Raw genomic sequence first — 16265 nt, 5'->3', positions numbered from 1 at the left:
GAATGCACATAAATCAATCTAATAAAACAATCTAAATGATATACACTGGACATGTTATTTGTCTATATTGCATGGACATACTCCACTCCTAGTTACTTTTACTTTGTCTGATTAAGCATGACTGCACTGTCTGAGAGAACAATGATAAGCACTGAACTCTACAGAGAGACTTGTGTGTAGCTGAACACTACAGGGTGACTTTCTTGTAGCGGAACACTCTGGGCAACTTGTAACTGAACTATCCACAGGGTGACTGGTAATGTATAGTTGAACTTTCTATTTGTTTTGTAACTGAACTCTCTACAGGGCAACTTGTAACATAGCTGAGCTCTACACAGAGCAACTTGTTTGTAGCAAAACTATCTGCAAGTAACCTGTTTGTAGCTGAACTCTCTATATGCAGAGTGACTAGTAGCATAGCTGAACTCTCTACAGGTACTTGTTATGTAAATAAAGTTGAACTCTCTTCAGGGTGACATGAACTTTCTACAGGGTAACTTGTGATGTAACTGAAATCTCTACAGGAAGACTTGTAGCTGAACTCTCTACAGGGTGACTTAATTCTTGTGGTCAAATTCTCTAAAGAATGACTTGTAATGTAACTGAACTCTCTAGGGTAACTTATATTGTAGTTGAACTCTACAGGGTGACTTGTAACGTAGATGAACTCTCTACAGGGGGACTTGTCTTGTAGTTGAACTTTTCTACTGGGTAACTTGTATACAGCTGAATTCTCTACAGGGTAACTTGTAGCGTAGCTGACCTCTTTTGGTGATTTGTTGCCTCACTTGTTACATACTGAATGCTCTAATATCATAATGGATCATCCCATGTCAAATCAACAAGGAATTTAGGGTCACCTCTTGGATTTTGACGAATCTTGGTATGTTTGTAGTACCTGTGGTGCTTATCACTCATGCAAATTTTTAGCTCCATACATCCTGTAGTTTCTGATTTATGACCACAAATATTTTGAATATTTCATGAAAAATTGGTCCATCTCTAGTTACAAAATCGACTGTAACTTCACATTGTGTAAATATTTTTAAACACAAGTTTCACTGATGGAAGACTGTTGATCGACCTTTCCAGTGATCCTTGGGATATCTACTTAATTATGGTTCAAAAATACTCGTCCTTTATATTTCAAAAAAAGTCTGTTTGAAATTCTTCAAATTTTTGTGTGAATATTAACTGGGTCATGGTCTATGTTTGATAAAATTTTTGTGGTGGGGCCACAATGGGCTCAAGAGTTATAATGAATTATGTTGTGGTATGCAGTGGAATTTGTAACCTATTATTGCTGTATGGGAGTGTACACCTCCAATAACTACTCACAACAAGGCCATACCAAGTTTGTCTTACAGAGTGAAGGTGTCTAGTTACAGTGCAACCTGTATTAGTGACCACCTGTATTGAAAGACGACCTATGTGCTGCAGTTAATTTATACTTCTTTAGTTGGTTATCAATGTATAACACCAAAGCATCAACCCTTTCTAGCAAATCCAAAAACGGAAGGTGGACTTTAAATGAGATCACCATGTATCCATTAACATGTAAATGTGGTACCATCTCTTCAGAAATACCTTATTTATTAAGTACTCTACACAATTCAAGTTATGTACATGGATGCATAAGTACAACGGACCTCCTCAAAAAGGACCCCCAGGCTGTTGATAGCCATTCATGATTATGATCTCACTTTATAAAAGTACGTACATTTGGACCCAAGAAGTCTGTGGTTTCTTAAAAATTGAACACTTTATCAATGGTCCAGGAAATAATGAGAAGAGTCACACTGTATGCAGTAGATGTATTACTTGTACCAAGAGTTTTTTTAATATTATTAACACTTGCTTGCACCTCATGTGTGATTTATAGTACTGTAACTACTAAATGGTTTTTCAAAGTATTTTGCATTTACGCTTTGAAGATCAGTACAGGCAAATGTTAAATACACATGAAAATATATGGTAAACATGTTTATCTATTGCATAAGTATGTGCATGAATTTTTGTCTTGATCTTCAAAGTGGGCACAAATATAAAGTAACTATAAATTTATTTCACATATTGAGGTGCAAGTAATGCATGTATATGGGTAAAACCCTCCATTCCTAGGATTTTAATAAAGTGCTCATATTACAGAGGTCACAGAAGTATCTTGGTTCAAAGGTATGTGCACCACTAGAGTGGGAGTATAAACAGGTGTCCTGGTTATCAAGGTGTGCAGGTATCCCTTTTGAGAAGTTCTGTTATACATAACTATGCAGTCACATACGCAACTTAAATAGGGCTAAGTCCACTACAGTGGGATTCAACTTGATAAAGAAGACATTTCTGAAGAGACAGTACAACATTCACATGATATGTTTATGGACACATGTATATCAAGAAGTTTGCGGACATTTGCTATACTTTTGTCCATGGCAAAAATGCCAGCTGGAACAGGTATGTCCAATACATTTTGATTGAAAAACCATTAAAAATTAATTAATTATCGTGTACCGCCCACCTCGAGTCTGTTTAGCAACTTTCCAAATTTGATACATGTAGAGAAACTCTCTGTGAGTACAATGATACCAAAAGAAGTCCCGAAATTTAGGTGCGTCAAAATAGCTTAAATCAATCGCGCGGGTGTAGCAAATTTCCCCATACATTTTGTATTGGGCATTTCGGGGGCATGCAACAAAAGGCGTAATAACCTGCAACACATGATAGATACCTCGGATTCCAAACCAGATTTGGAAAGAGCTGTGAAAAGCGATTAAGATGAGCTATAGCAGAAGAAAATCAGAGGAAACTTAAGCGCATCATTTTAAGGTTGAAAATCACTTACTTTTTCTATGGCGAATTGAAAGGATATTTGCAAGGGGATGCTACACGGTATTTTGATGTCTTGACAGCCATTAACCTTCACTACATTAGCACTGTGAATTAGTTCTGCAGATTAGTTTGCGAAAATTGCAGTGTTCTATGATTAAGCCAAATTATGTCTGTTCCATGTAAAAACTTCTTCATATGGTGGTCAGATTTGTAATTTAAAGTCAACCTGTCTAACAAGTTGATGTTGTGCTACTTCTAAAAACCAGGCGCCATGCAGCTAGCTGAATTAACTATAGACAGTATATGCTACTATGAATTAACCAACTATGTATTACTATTTTACAATAGGGTAGTTTTGGGTTGTGCAATAATATTATTAGCTTATTCTTGTATTTTGTAATTCATGAAATTTTCGTAATTCGTTCAATTACGTTGCTATGCACTGCTAAGGAAGCGTTTGTTAACCAAACCGCTTTTACCAACATATTACGCACAAAAGTATCTTCTAAACTGTTTTATAGTGTGACTAACGTGTTTTTTCCCACAAATTCTCTCAACAAAGCCTCAAAGCTGCTCTTCATTTTTGTTCGCGTACATGAGGGATATGCCCCCTTTCAACTTGAAACGATAGGCTATTCCTGGTAGTGTATGAGGCCTGCACCGTTGTTTTTCAGTTGTTAAATGTCTGAAAACCTCAAGGAGAAGGTAGTCTGAGGAAAGCCGCCACACCCGTATTTCAGTCAGCCGAAAAGAAACCACCTCAGATCAAAGTTCACCTGTGTAGAAGTTTAATACAGACTTCATTTCACTTTTACTTCTTACGTAAAAGCTGCTTTTACCATTATTTAACGATTTTGCTCACGTGGGTGCGTACTGACAAACATAGGTAGATAGGTACACACATACACACTTTTACGAAAACAATTTCAGTAAACCAAGTATGCACCTACAGCAGGCCTTTGGCTGGCTGTGGGCACACGCCTGGTTTAGTAAGGACCATTTTTTTGGATTTGCTAGAAAGGGTTGATGGTTTTGGTGCTATACATTAATGTCCAATTAAATAAGTATATATTAACTGCAGCACATGAGTGGTCTTTCAATACAGGTGGTCACTAATACAGGTTGCACTGTACCTAGACACGGGTGTATCCATTCACTGGACTGGATTACTGGACTGGACTACTGGACTCACATACAATTTGCTCAAACACATTTTTTTGACCACAGACACCTCTTTCAACCACTAAAAGTGATTACATAGGGTAGTATACCGTCTCGTCTTGAGTATTAGAGGCACATACGTACAGCTAACTGTACATAGTCTATTATTTTAAATTTATTTAAGCACAAGTGCTGAAGGTCTGTAGGACACCTGGTCCTACAACCTGTTTAAAGATGTGTGTTTGAAAAAGGTAGGTGCTAGTTTTGGTGGTTTATTTACAACTTTGGTTTGAACTCTTGTTAAAGTTACCGTATTTTTTGCAAATATGTGTGCACAATGAGGAGCAATTCTTTGTAACACTACCCACTCGTTGCTATTTACAAACAATATAACCAAAGAGCTGGCAAAGCTAGAGCGAATGTGCAGACCGCTGAAAGGCTATAGGCAATTTCTATGTTACATACATAATTGCATGGTAAAATTATTGTGTGCTATTTTTTTACAAGAAGGCTATAGAGAAGACAGACGGGTGAATTAGTAGTGTTAACAGTGCACAGTGCTTGAAACATTGCTAGCAGTAGGCAAATTATTTTTGATAACAAACTGCACTTAGGTTTTAGACTTTTAGTGCATTTTTTGTAATCAAAGTACAAGTTTTAGTACATGTTTTATGTTGGTGAATGGTATCAAATTCTGAAACACTTTTTGTGGTTAAGTCTGGTGATAAAAGTCAAGAAAAAACAAAAAAACTTGAGTCCAGTAGTCCAGTCCAGTGAATGGATACACCCCCTAGACACCTTTACTCTGTAAGACAAACTTGGCATGGCCTTGTTGTGAGTGGTTATTGGAGGTGTCCACTCCCATACAGCAATAATAGACTACAAATTCCACTGCACACCACAACATAATTCATTATATCTCTTGAGTCCATTGTAGTCCCACCACAAAAATTTTATCATAGACCATGACCAAATCATTATTCACAAAAAAATTCAAACAGCTTTTTTTGAAATATAAAGGATTAAAGTTTTCAAAAAAGTATTTTTGAACCATAATTAAGTAGATATCCCATAATTTAGGGATCACTGGAAAGCTCAATCAACAGTCTTCCATCAGTGAAAGTTGTGTTTAAAAATATTTACACAGTGCGAAGTTACAGTCGATTTTGTAACTAGAGATGGACCAATTTTTCATGAAATATATATTCAAAATATTTGTGGTCATAAATCAGAAACCACGGGGTGTATGGAACTAAAATTTGCATGAGTGATAAGCACCACAGGTACTACAAACACACCAAGTTTTGTCAAAATCTGAGAGGTGACCTTGTTGATTTGACATGGAATGACCCTAATGTAGCTGACTGCTCTAATAGGGCATGACTGTACTATAATTGTATTAGAGTATCTCCACTGCCACTTGCTATAGAAGTAGTTGAATTTTACTTCATAACTCACTGGTTTGTGTATGTACACTGTTGCCACAAACTGTCTAAAACGTTTACAATGCCTTCAGAAACTTGCTACACCCTTCCACAATGCACAAATCACCTAAGAGCCAAGCGTGCAGAAGTTTATAACACAAGCTCTATACTGCCTTCAATTCTCACATAATAATACTATAGCTGTCTTAACCTAGAACAATACTTTTCACTTGCAGTGGTGATAAGACTGCATGCTGACAGACAAACACATTATAACATGTACATATAATAATTACATGCTTACTAGTATTAAGAAAGCAACTTCAGAAAATCAGCCACATGTTCACGACTGGCCAGTACATGTATGAAGAGTATATTTGCCAACATCTTTATATATATACTAATTTCAAAGCATGCAATGAATGAAACTGAAGTTATCATATTTATGACTTACATATAGATGAGCATAGTGTAGGCAATAGTCAGCACCACTCGCCTGTAAATCAATTTTGTCAGTTGGTAAACACATGCTTCTTAATATACTACGGAGATCTAGCACTAAGGCAGTGAACAGCTACAGAACATGATTTAGCTGCTCAGAGATATTGTGTGTACATGTGATGCTCTTCCACTTCAGCAATCATATATACCATTGTAAAGTTATCTTCTTTATAGGAACATTAATAACATACAAATGCAAGAGTTGTATGTGTGTTGTTAAACATATACATGCACATATATTTCACGGTGCAAATGTAATAGCTGCAATTTAAGTACGTGCTTTGGTATTATGTGCAGATTCATTTCATAGATTTAATTTTAGGCAGTTTTGCCAGTCATCTGTAATATGTCTATGGTATATATAGAGCACTTACGTACTGCTGTATGGTATTTGTACATACGAGCTGCATATAATTATAGGGAATAAGCACAAGTAATATACATTCATAATTTCCATCCCTCACACATATAGCTATTTTACAAGTACTTGAAATTGTCAACTAGAGTGGGGACCATACATAGCGCATCAATAAAAAGTGCTGGAGTAGTGTACGGTATTAAATCATAGTAAAACACTAAGAAGTGTTATATCCCTTCTGTACTCGGAAATACACAGTGGGGATATAACATTTTACTGTAATTTAATATCATGCACTACTCCAGCTTGTTTCAGTACTTTTATTGATGTACTATGGTCCCTACTCTAGTTGAAAATTCCAATTTTTTGTGAATACTTGTAACTTTTTTGTGCAATAAAATTATTATGACTGGTGAACCCACGCATATATACCGCATCAAAAAATGGTGCCACACACCCCAGCTATCAATTATCATCTGAAAAGTGAAGTATATCCATTATGCTTTATTGTCAGCTACATATGTTCAACCCATTACACAGTATTGTGAATCAAGAACTGTTTGAAAAGCACCTCTGCAATCAAATTAACCACTATGAAAAATATAGACAATCTCCATTACAAAAGAAAGCCATCATGCACTACCGCCAAATCAACACCTTTCACTGTCAGCAAAGATGAATGGGACACAAAGGAGGACACTAGTAAGTACATGAAGAATGCATTGTACATACTGTGGTATGCCAAAAAGCATATGTCCGGCTGAAGCAACATCAAACAGTGAAAAAATCAAGCCCATAGGCTTAGCCGTTATCAAGTTACACTTGTCTGAAGGCATCAGTCAGTCAGTTACTGAGTCATGTCAGTAAAAAATTCCATTCTATAATTTTTTTAAAAATCATAGCAACTTGTTGAAAGGATTTAGGGTCAATCTGAAGGCTTGTTTGGGCTTTATTGTCGTCAGGGAAAGTGAGGCTGGTTTTTGGGTGATGTTTTTCATGGACCACGCCCACACCTTTGCGGTCCCTAATATATTGTTTTGCTTCAAAGTCAAAAGATGGATCAATATAGGCAATTAATGATCATAATAGTTTCCAGACTTGGGTGGAAGTTTCATTCAGCCATGCAAAGCCATCAGTCTATTTAATGGTGAGTGGATAGCTACTACATGTTGCAATTGACATTTTCTTTCTCGGTGTAGTTTCATGATTGTCTGGAACATTTTCAATTGGTAAAGGCTTGATTTAACCAAGATATGTGAACATCCAAAGTTTCATTGTTTTCTTCTTCAAGGGCACACATCTTTACAATTAGCTACTTCTTCTCTTTTGCATACTCTGAAAATTGCTATATAATTAATTTATAGTATAATGGGCATTAGTGCTGTGCAATAATAATATATCTCAATAAGTGACAACCATGTTTATCTTCATAATCGATATTATCTTGATAATGATGTGACATCATGGGACTGTTTTGTAAACATCTTTTTTGACATAAAGTCATACACTAGTGTTTGTTAAGTCAGAAATTTTAATCCTTCCTAAACTAGCCTTTCCACAAGTTTTCCGTCTGACTGTGGTTGCCAGATTTACAATAGATTATGAAGATTTACTACTATTATCTTGATAAGCAAATTTGCCATCTTGTTTACAATAGGTGATTTAAATTATCTCCCAGCCCTAATGGGCATTAGTTTTATTTGTGTGAAAAGGGACTGATATTTTGTCATGGCTACAGGGGAAACTGCTGATGTAAATAACTTGACAATTTGTTAGTATACATAGATTAACCATTATGGTAGCAGTACTAGTGTTATTTGGTAGTTTGACTGAGTAATAAATATGCCCGGAGTCACACTAGCAAAAAACCAATATAATAAGTAGAATTTCAGGTCTAACAGAACAGTAACCATGGGCATTGGAAAAAGTTGTCCAGAGTTGAAACTGGTCCAGAAGATCTCCCGGCACCACTCACTCCCAAACCCTTGACCCACTGCTGTAACTTTTTTTGTTGTTTGTTTACGGTGAACCGTATACTCAACATACAGGCATACAGTCATTATTAAAAAATCTTTGTGCATCTTAATATAGTTCTCCAACTGTCCCTCTCTCCACGTTATAATAGATCTGAAGAAAGTTTATTCCAAAATATGTCATACTACAGCTGTAATCTGCCAGCTATGTATGAAATCTAAAGTCACAAGGGTTCTGAATTCTTAAATGGTTAGCAGGGTCCTAATCATGAAGTCTCTATGATCTTCTTGTGGTAGTGGTGACAAATTTAGGACAAAAGGTCAATAGATTACCTTGTCCTTCACCAGCTAACAGGCAACAAACAAGGCCCATTATTGCAGCATTTCTACGGTTGCATAAGGATGGAAATTTAGAGAAGCTCATATTTTCAACGCATGTCTGTAAGGCAAGACAATGTGAATAGGATCAGAATAGAAAACATATCCATATTCAATTGTTGGTCTCACCAATGACTTGAAAAGGATGAATGAGTCAGTCATAAGAGTTTTAAAAGTTATGACAATGATGTAGCTAACCAAGTTATTGCTTTCCACGAGTCAGCACCTTCACAATATGATCTTGGGGTAGAGTCAAAAGTAAACCCCACAAGAATATTAGTTGAGTTAACTTCAGAAATATTGTAATCATTCAGAAACAAAAGTGGATATTTCAAAATATCTGTCTTAGAAATAATTAATGAGAATGTCTTGAATGGGGCAAATTCTATATTCTGAGGACAGCCAAATTGATATAAAGCGTTTAGATCAGCATTTAGCTAATTGAGCAGCAGCATTGCAGCGGTCTGACTTCTGAGGGATAATTTTCCAAAGGGTACGGGCATTGGCATATCCTATCATTGAACAATACTTTACTACAGTAGGAAACAGCGGATGTATAAATTAAACAGAAGTGGTGACCAGATGGTTCCTTGAGGTACTCCTGCATAGATAGAATAAAGTTCAGATGAATCTACAGAAGTGACAACTTTAATGTACCGATCTGATAGATATGATTCAAATAGATGAAATACAGTCTCTCAAAACCCAATGCTCCATAGGTGGGCCAAAAGACCTTTCCAACAAACATGGTAAAATGCTTTATATTACACCTCTGAAAATCCCAAATTTAAAAGTATTCATATACAGCAACGAGGATTCACCACCAGCAGATTTATAATAACAAATGCCTATACATGAACAGTTATTTCCTGATAATGGAATACTGTACCCCCACATGTTATAAAATCAATGTCAATCAATTTATTTATTTCATAGAGAATTAATCTGTACTTAGACTTTTCTTTGTAATTGTCTGGGACAAAGCTAGTACCCTGGTACAGTGCTATCAAATAAATAATAAAAAGGACAACACAGTGCTTATTGATTAAGTGCATTATGCCTATCTTTTTATTGTTTAGTTTAGTATTGGCATAATGTGTTTTGCGGACTCACGGACTAAGCTGGAAACAGACTCTTAGCATTAATCCAGGCATTATCTATCTCTTGTAGTGCTGGAGACACTGTTATCAAGCCACAACTGCTGATACTGCTCTTCCTCAGAAGTCATGAACGTCGCGATTACATGCCTTTTGTATTTGTGTTGTCCATATTAACTTGATGTTTCCATGTATCATTTCTGTTGTGTTTGTACTCACGTGGGTGGTTGGAGTTGTGAAGAATAAGTGGCCAGTGCTAACCAGCTGCCGGCTAATGACCAAAGTCGAAGTGCTGAGCAAGATACTTCATCATTTTGATCAGGGCAGGGGCGGATCCAGGGTTTGGCATGGGGGGGTGTACCAAGGTATATGTGGTAGGCATATGGAGCAAGGGGTGTGGGAGTGCAGCCCTGCAGAAGTTATATAAAGCTATTTCATATGTTTCAGGGATAAAAATTTTGATGTAGAGTGATTTTATAGAGAAATATCCAAATCCTTTCTAAGTAGACTACGTTGATCAAGAGTTATAGTCAAATACTCTAATAGAACAGTCACCACACATAATACTACCTCCATAGTTGCTGAGTATAATAGGAGAAAAAAAAAACAGCATCTGCAGCACTATCCCGTGCATGGACAAGGATACTTTACAAATGAAATGTGCTTGGTCTTGTGTATGCCATTCTTTAGGTCCATAATTATAAGCTATATAATAGCTAGCTCAACTGCTCATGACTGTGACTGCTCTATTATGCACCTATCAATGTATTGCCCCACTACCCCCTACCCCCTCAGAAATATATGGGGCTATAGTGGGGATTTGACACAGCCAAATGTCAAATGCCCCATAGTAGAGCAAACCCACTGTGTCAAATCCCCTCTGGGTTGGCCCTAGTTGTAACACAGGGATTTACGCGGGATTTGACATAGCATAGAAAGTTACAACAAAAAAAATACTTGGGTGCTTAATGAATGATTTTCAAATAGCAGTTTCGTGCCAATTCCCCTGTAAAGCCCACTTAAGCCTGAAGGGGGATAGTGGGGCAATACATTGATAGGTGCATTAGAGTATCTCAATCTCGTACAATGTTAACCACTTTGGGGGGGGATGTGTCCCCCGTGGATCTGCCATTGCAGGGTAAAAATGCAATGAATAGATATATCCTACACACATAGCCAAACAGTTAAGCAAGTCTTGCATGAAGCATTAGTAAACTTATTGCTCATATAACGGACTTTTGTACCAGCCTTATTTGGAACCATTTGCAAGTCATCTATAACCCACCTTGAAGGGCTCATTTGAATCAAGACAATTAACTTTCTACTGAGCAAGCATTCCATTAATGTTATGTACAGAGATGAAAGTATTGATGTTTCACTTGCATGTTTGTATAATTATAAATGAACACAGCATAATAGAAAACTGCCAACTGTTTTACATATACACTGTGAATTAGACAATAAAAATGTTGTTTAGATAATATTGTAAAATTAAACAATAGTTCTACTATAAACACTTCCACTTTCAATATACCAGTACAGGTATGTGCACAGTGTGTGAGCAGTTTACTTACAACACAGTTTGGTAGCACATAAACATGATGCTTTAATGGGAACATCAGCACGGACACTCACTTTCTCAAACAACTTATGAATAGTTTCGGCTTCTGCTTTTCCTTGCTGCTTCAAAGCCTGGTATAAGCCTAGCAATGACCATAGGTTGTCCTTGTACTGTTTTAGGTCCTCTTTATACACAACTTCAGCCTCTACAGCTCTCCCTTGTTCAAGCAATAGAGCACCAAGAATATGTCGTACAGGTATCATCCATCCCCACGGCTCATCGTATACCAAGTTAGTGTCACGCTCCATGGCTAAGCGAAGATGCTTGAAAGCTTCCTCAATGTTCCCTTTGTGGTACTCCACTTCACCATTCATAACAGCTTCAGCAATATCAAGAATACCATTGTGATTCTCAGGGTCATGCATGATGTTGTTAAACAGGTAACGTAACTCAAGTGCCTTGTTGTTTAGTGCAGTATAGAAGTGACTTCGTTCCGCGTCAGCTTCTTTCAAGCGACCTAGAACCGCAAAAGCTATAGCTCTAGAATAATGTGCAGTAGCAACTGCACTGGCATACATGTCCTTGTCTTCCTTCAGTGGACGACTAATGATGTCCTCCCATTTGCCAAAGCGGATCAACACGTGCCAAGGAACAGACGTAAATGGCTCAAGATACAGGGAACCCAATGGTGTACCATCCAACTTGAACGTCACAGTTTCTGGTCCAAGTTGTTTCTCACTGCCTTCAGCATATTCCATGGCTGTGGCAAACTGCCCATCAAACAATGCTGCCCATACTGTGAAGTGGTAATTGTGGAGCCGATACATTTTGTAGAATTCATTGTTTTGCCCAGTGTGTTTTACATATAGCTTGTCTGCCATAATACCCTTCTTGTTGATTTCAATTGCCTCTTTGTACTGTCCTACCCACATATCAATATGACTTGGCATATGGATAAGATGACCTTGTTCAAACCCACTTCGTAGTGCATCAGCTGCTGGCAAAGCCTCTTCTGGTGTGGCTGATAGCTCCATCGTGTGAATGTAGTAGTGGCAAAGCCCTGGGTGAGTAGGGTACACCTTCAGAGCAGTTTCCAGAACAGAAACCAACTCTTCTGTTTCTGGTATTGCAGGTTTGTATTCTGGAGGTGATGTCCACAGCTTCCATGGTGCTAGCATCATCAGTGATTCAGCAAAGAAGGCAGCAATATCTACGTCACTACCTCCAAACTTCTGATACACAGATCTCATCTCGTTAGCATAGTTTTTATTTAGCATTCCTGCTGACTCTGAACCGGGGGGCCAACAAAAGCGAGACTGCTGAGCCTTGATCAAAGCCATTTCCCATTCAGATACATTCCCGTCTTTCGCTTTCTCCATGGCGTTCTTTGATTCTTGAAAAGCAGCGGCATGATCCAGGCCATCCGGATTGTTGTAGTTGGCAGCATTACTGTAGCCAATAAAGTAGTGAGCCATGGCACAGTCCGCGTCATAAGTGAGCGATTTTTGAAAGCATCGGATTGCTTCTTCGTGGTTAAATCCGTACATTTGTAGCAAGCCATGGTTGATAAGAACCTGGCATTCGGCCGATTTGGTGGTCACTTTCTTTCCAAAATCTCCCAAAGTCAAGTAAGTAGACATGACACCACTTAACAAACTTATTTTCGCGCATTAAAATTTTGCTGCCCAAAAGTATGATACAGAAAATAAATTATTAGCTACTATAAATTTAAAAAGTACTGTATTTACAGATATTCTAGTGACATTTATGTAGTTTTGCGGCAACACAGCTTAGTAGCACACAAACAAGATGCATAAAGATTTATGTCACTACGGGCGCTTGCCTTCTCAAAAGCTTTAAGAGTGAGTTCAGCTTCGTCTGTCTTCCCTTGTTGTTCCAAAGTCTGATGTAATCCTCGCAATGACCACAAGTTATTCTTATAGTGAGCAAGATCCTGTCGGTACACAACCTCTGCGTCTGCAGGTTTCCCTTGCTCAACTAGTAAAGCACCGATTACATGTTTTACAGGCATCATCCATCCCCACGGTTCATCATAGACCAAGTTAGCGTCACGGTGTGCAGCTAAACGAAGACATTTGAAGGCTTCTTGGACATTCCCTTTGTGATACTCCACTTCACCATTCATCACAGCTTCAGCAACGTCAAGAATACCATTATGACGCTCTGGGTCATGCATGGCATTGTGAAGGAGGCTCCTGCCAATTAGCGCCTTACTGTGCAATGCTGTATAGAACTTACTCCGTTCTTTGTCAGCTTCTTTCAACCGACCAGTAACAGCAAATGCTATTGCACGAGCATAATGTGCTGTGGTAGTTGCACTAGCATACATGTCCTTGTCTTCTTTCAATGGACGACTAATAATTTCTTCCCATTTGCCAAACCGGATTAACACATGCCAAGGGAGGCAAGTAAATGGTTCAAGATAACAGGCACCCACCGCCACATCCTCTACCATGAATGAAATTGTTTCTGGTCCAAGCTGCTTCTCAGATTCCTCAGCATACATAATGGCAGTGGCATACTGTCCATCAAACATTGCAGCCCAAACTGTAAAGTGGTAATTATGCATTCGATACATTTTGTAGAATTCAATGTCATGTCCGGTTTCTTTCATATACAGTTGGTCAACAGCAATACCCTTCTTGCTGGTTTCAATGGCTTCACAGTAGCGTCCTACCCACATATCAATATGGCCAGGCATATGGATAAGATGACCTTGCTCAAAAGCACTAGTGCGTAGTGAGTCTGCTGCTGGCAAAGCCTTTTCCGGTGTAGCTGATAACTCCATTGTGTGAATGTAAAAATGACATAAGCCGGGATGATTTGGATATGCTTTGAGGGCTTTTTCTAATACAGATACCAGCTCCATTGTCTCAGGGATCCCTGGTTTGTACTCTGGTGCTGGTGTCCACAATTTCCATGGTTCCAGAACCATCAATGATTCAGCAAAGAAAGTTGTGATATCTGCATCAGCTAGTCCAAACTTTCGGTATACCGATCTCATTTTGTTGGCATAATTTTTGTTCAACACTTCCAAAGGTTTTGAGTTGGGTGGCCAACAGAACCGATGCTGCTGGGCTTTGATCAATGCCATCTCCCATTCCGACACATTGCCCTGTTTAGCTTTCTCCATAGCTAGCTTAGTCTCTTTGTAAGCAGCCCCATAGTCCAGTCCCACTGGGTTATTGTAGTTGGCTGCATTGCTGTAGGCGATGAAGTAATGCGCCATTGCGCAGTTTTTGTCGTAAGTGAGTGATTTCTTGAAGCATCGGATCGCTTCTTCGTGGTTAAATCCGAACATTTGTAACAGTCCATTGTTAATCAATAGTTGACACTCGGCCGATTGGGTGGACACTTTCTTTCCAAAATCTCCCAACGTCAGGTACGTAGACATGGCCGGCGGATATTTTTCATAGATGTTTTAAGGCGCACCAGACGCCTCCAGCATCTTCTAGCGTAAAATGATAATGAGTTCTCAAGTAATGCATTGTTCTAATATTTTCGCGCGCTGAATAATGTGGCCGTCATGAGGCTTGCAGAGTGCAAACGTGTGCGATTTTCGTGCTGAATCTGTATTACGTCCGCATCATCTTGTTTATACAAACTGTAGCTAATGGTTACTGTATGCGAAGTGAATAATGTACGTGTGATCGCGGCCTGGCCAAGTGCTTCAGCTGCAGCCTTAACTAATTGTTTACACTAGTGTACTGTATGTACAGTGATGTGGTTAATTTCCCTTCCCTCAACAGAACCAACCATTTGCAGTACTCATGATCATAAATGTGTCAATTTCCTAACATGGTTATGAAACCTGAACTACTTGGGAGATAATCAAGTAACTGGCTAAGTAAGTGAAGACTGGCCACATTTTATTTTAATACTATTAGCTATAGGGAGATCATATTACATAGAAAGTACATACCACTTATTGTGGAATTAAGTTAGTGAACTTTGAGGCCGGAAGGTCAAAATCATGCTCAGTAGTTACAGATATGTATATAATTATTGTACACACTGGCACACTAGGGATCTGTAAAGCGTAGGGGAAATCAGAACCTTGACACTATAGCTATTTGATCACACTGAAGGAGGATCCAATCCTATCACCAAGTCAATCACAAGCAGTCAAGCATGGTAGTCTCAGCAAAGTGCCAAGGTAATGAGTGAGGTAGCAAGCAAGATTGGCCACTACCACTTCTCATTTCAGGTGCAAGCAAGTACATTCTTGTTCCGCATACCATAGATATACAAACCCCAGAATTATACACGTACACATTCGCTGTTTGGTATTGACATGAATAGAAATCAAAAACTTCCCTTAAAGTGTTTGAGGTGCTGCAACAGTGTGTAACACTAACTTGAGAGTTGTCCATGTTACCATTTGTATGGTGTTCTAAAATATCCAGACACTAAACTATTAATTTTAACTTAATGAAAACCCAGTGATTGAACTTTATATTATGGGTTTTATAAACTTTCAAAAAAAGAACTAAATAATCCACGAAACCAAATGTCCAAATAGGTACAGGTCACCTAACATTTGATGTGGTGAAAAAACAGCTAGTTAGATTTTCACTGAGGTTTAAAATCGAATGTGAGAAGAATTTAATTCAATCAAACCACAAACCATTTGAGCAAATTGCAACATGTTATAATTACTTTGTCATTTATGGTTTCTAATGTAAAGCTAAACATTCTTATAGAACACACAATTTGTTTATTGCATATTCAATATACATTTGGCCCAGAGCACATATCATGTACCAACTGCCTTTGTATTATGGAAAGCAAGCACAGCAAAATTTATGATCCAAGTTATTAGACAGTTCACTGGTAGTGTACGTATTTTACCTTTTATTTAGGGTGACAGCATCCATGCCATCCTAAAGTGTATATTGAGTACAACAAAACCCTGGACTGAATGTTAATGAAGTAGCCTTACTAGTCAACTACTTAGATCTGTTT

General features: G+C 38.1%; 2 protein-coding genes across 2 annotated transcripts; both read right to left on the bottom strand.

Moving 5' to 3' along the window:
* Nucleotides 1-11085: 11085 nt before the first annotated feature.
* LOC136250512 (uncharacterized) lies at nucleotides 11086-12976 on the bottom strand. Its single transcript, XM_066042729.1, has one exon. It carries the CDS (start codon nucleotides 12917-12919, stop codon nucleotides 11285-11287), a length of 1635 nt encoding a protein of 544 aa, XP_065898801.1. The 5' UTR covers nucleotides 12920-12976; the 3' UTR covers nucleotides 11086-11284.
* LOC136250510 (uncharacterized) lies at nucleotides 12972-14822 on the bottom strand. Its single transcript, XM_066042728.1, has one exon. It carries the CDS (start codon nucleotides 14692-14694, stop codon nucleotides 13045-13047), a length of 1650 nt encoding a protein of 549 aa, XP_065898800.1. The 5' UTR covers nucleotides 14695-14822; the 3' UTR covers nucleotides 12972-13044.
* Between the last annotated feature and the right edge of the window lie 1443 nt (nucleotides 14823-16265).

Source organism: Dysidea avara, chromosome 3 (genome assembly GCF_963678975.1).
Source record: "Dysidea avara chromosome 3, odDysAvar1.4, whole genome shotgun sequence".
Lineage (NCBI taxonomy): Eukaryota > Metazoa > Porifera > Demospongiae > Dictyoceratida > Dysideidae > Dysidea > Dysidea avara.
Note: the sequence above shows the minus strand (reverse complement) of the source record. Positions and strands in the feature narration are given on the sequence as shown.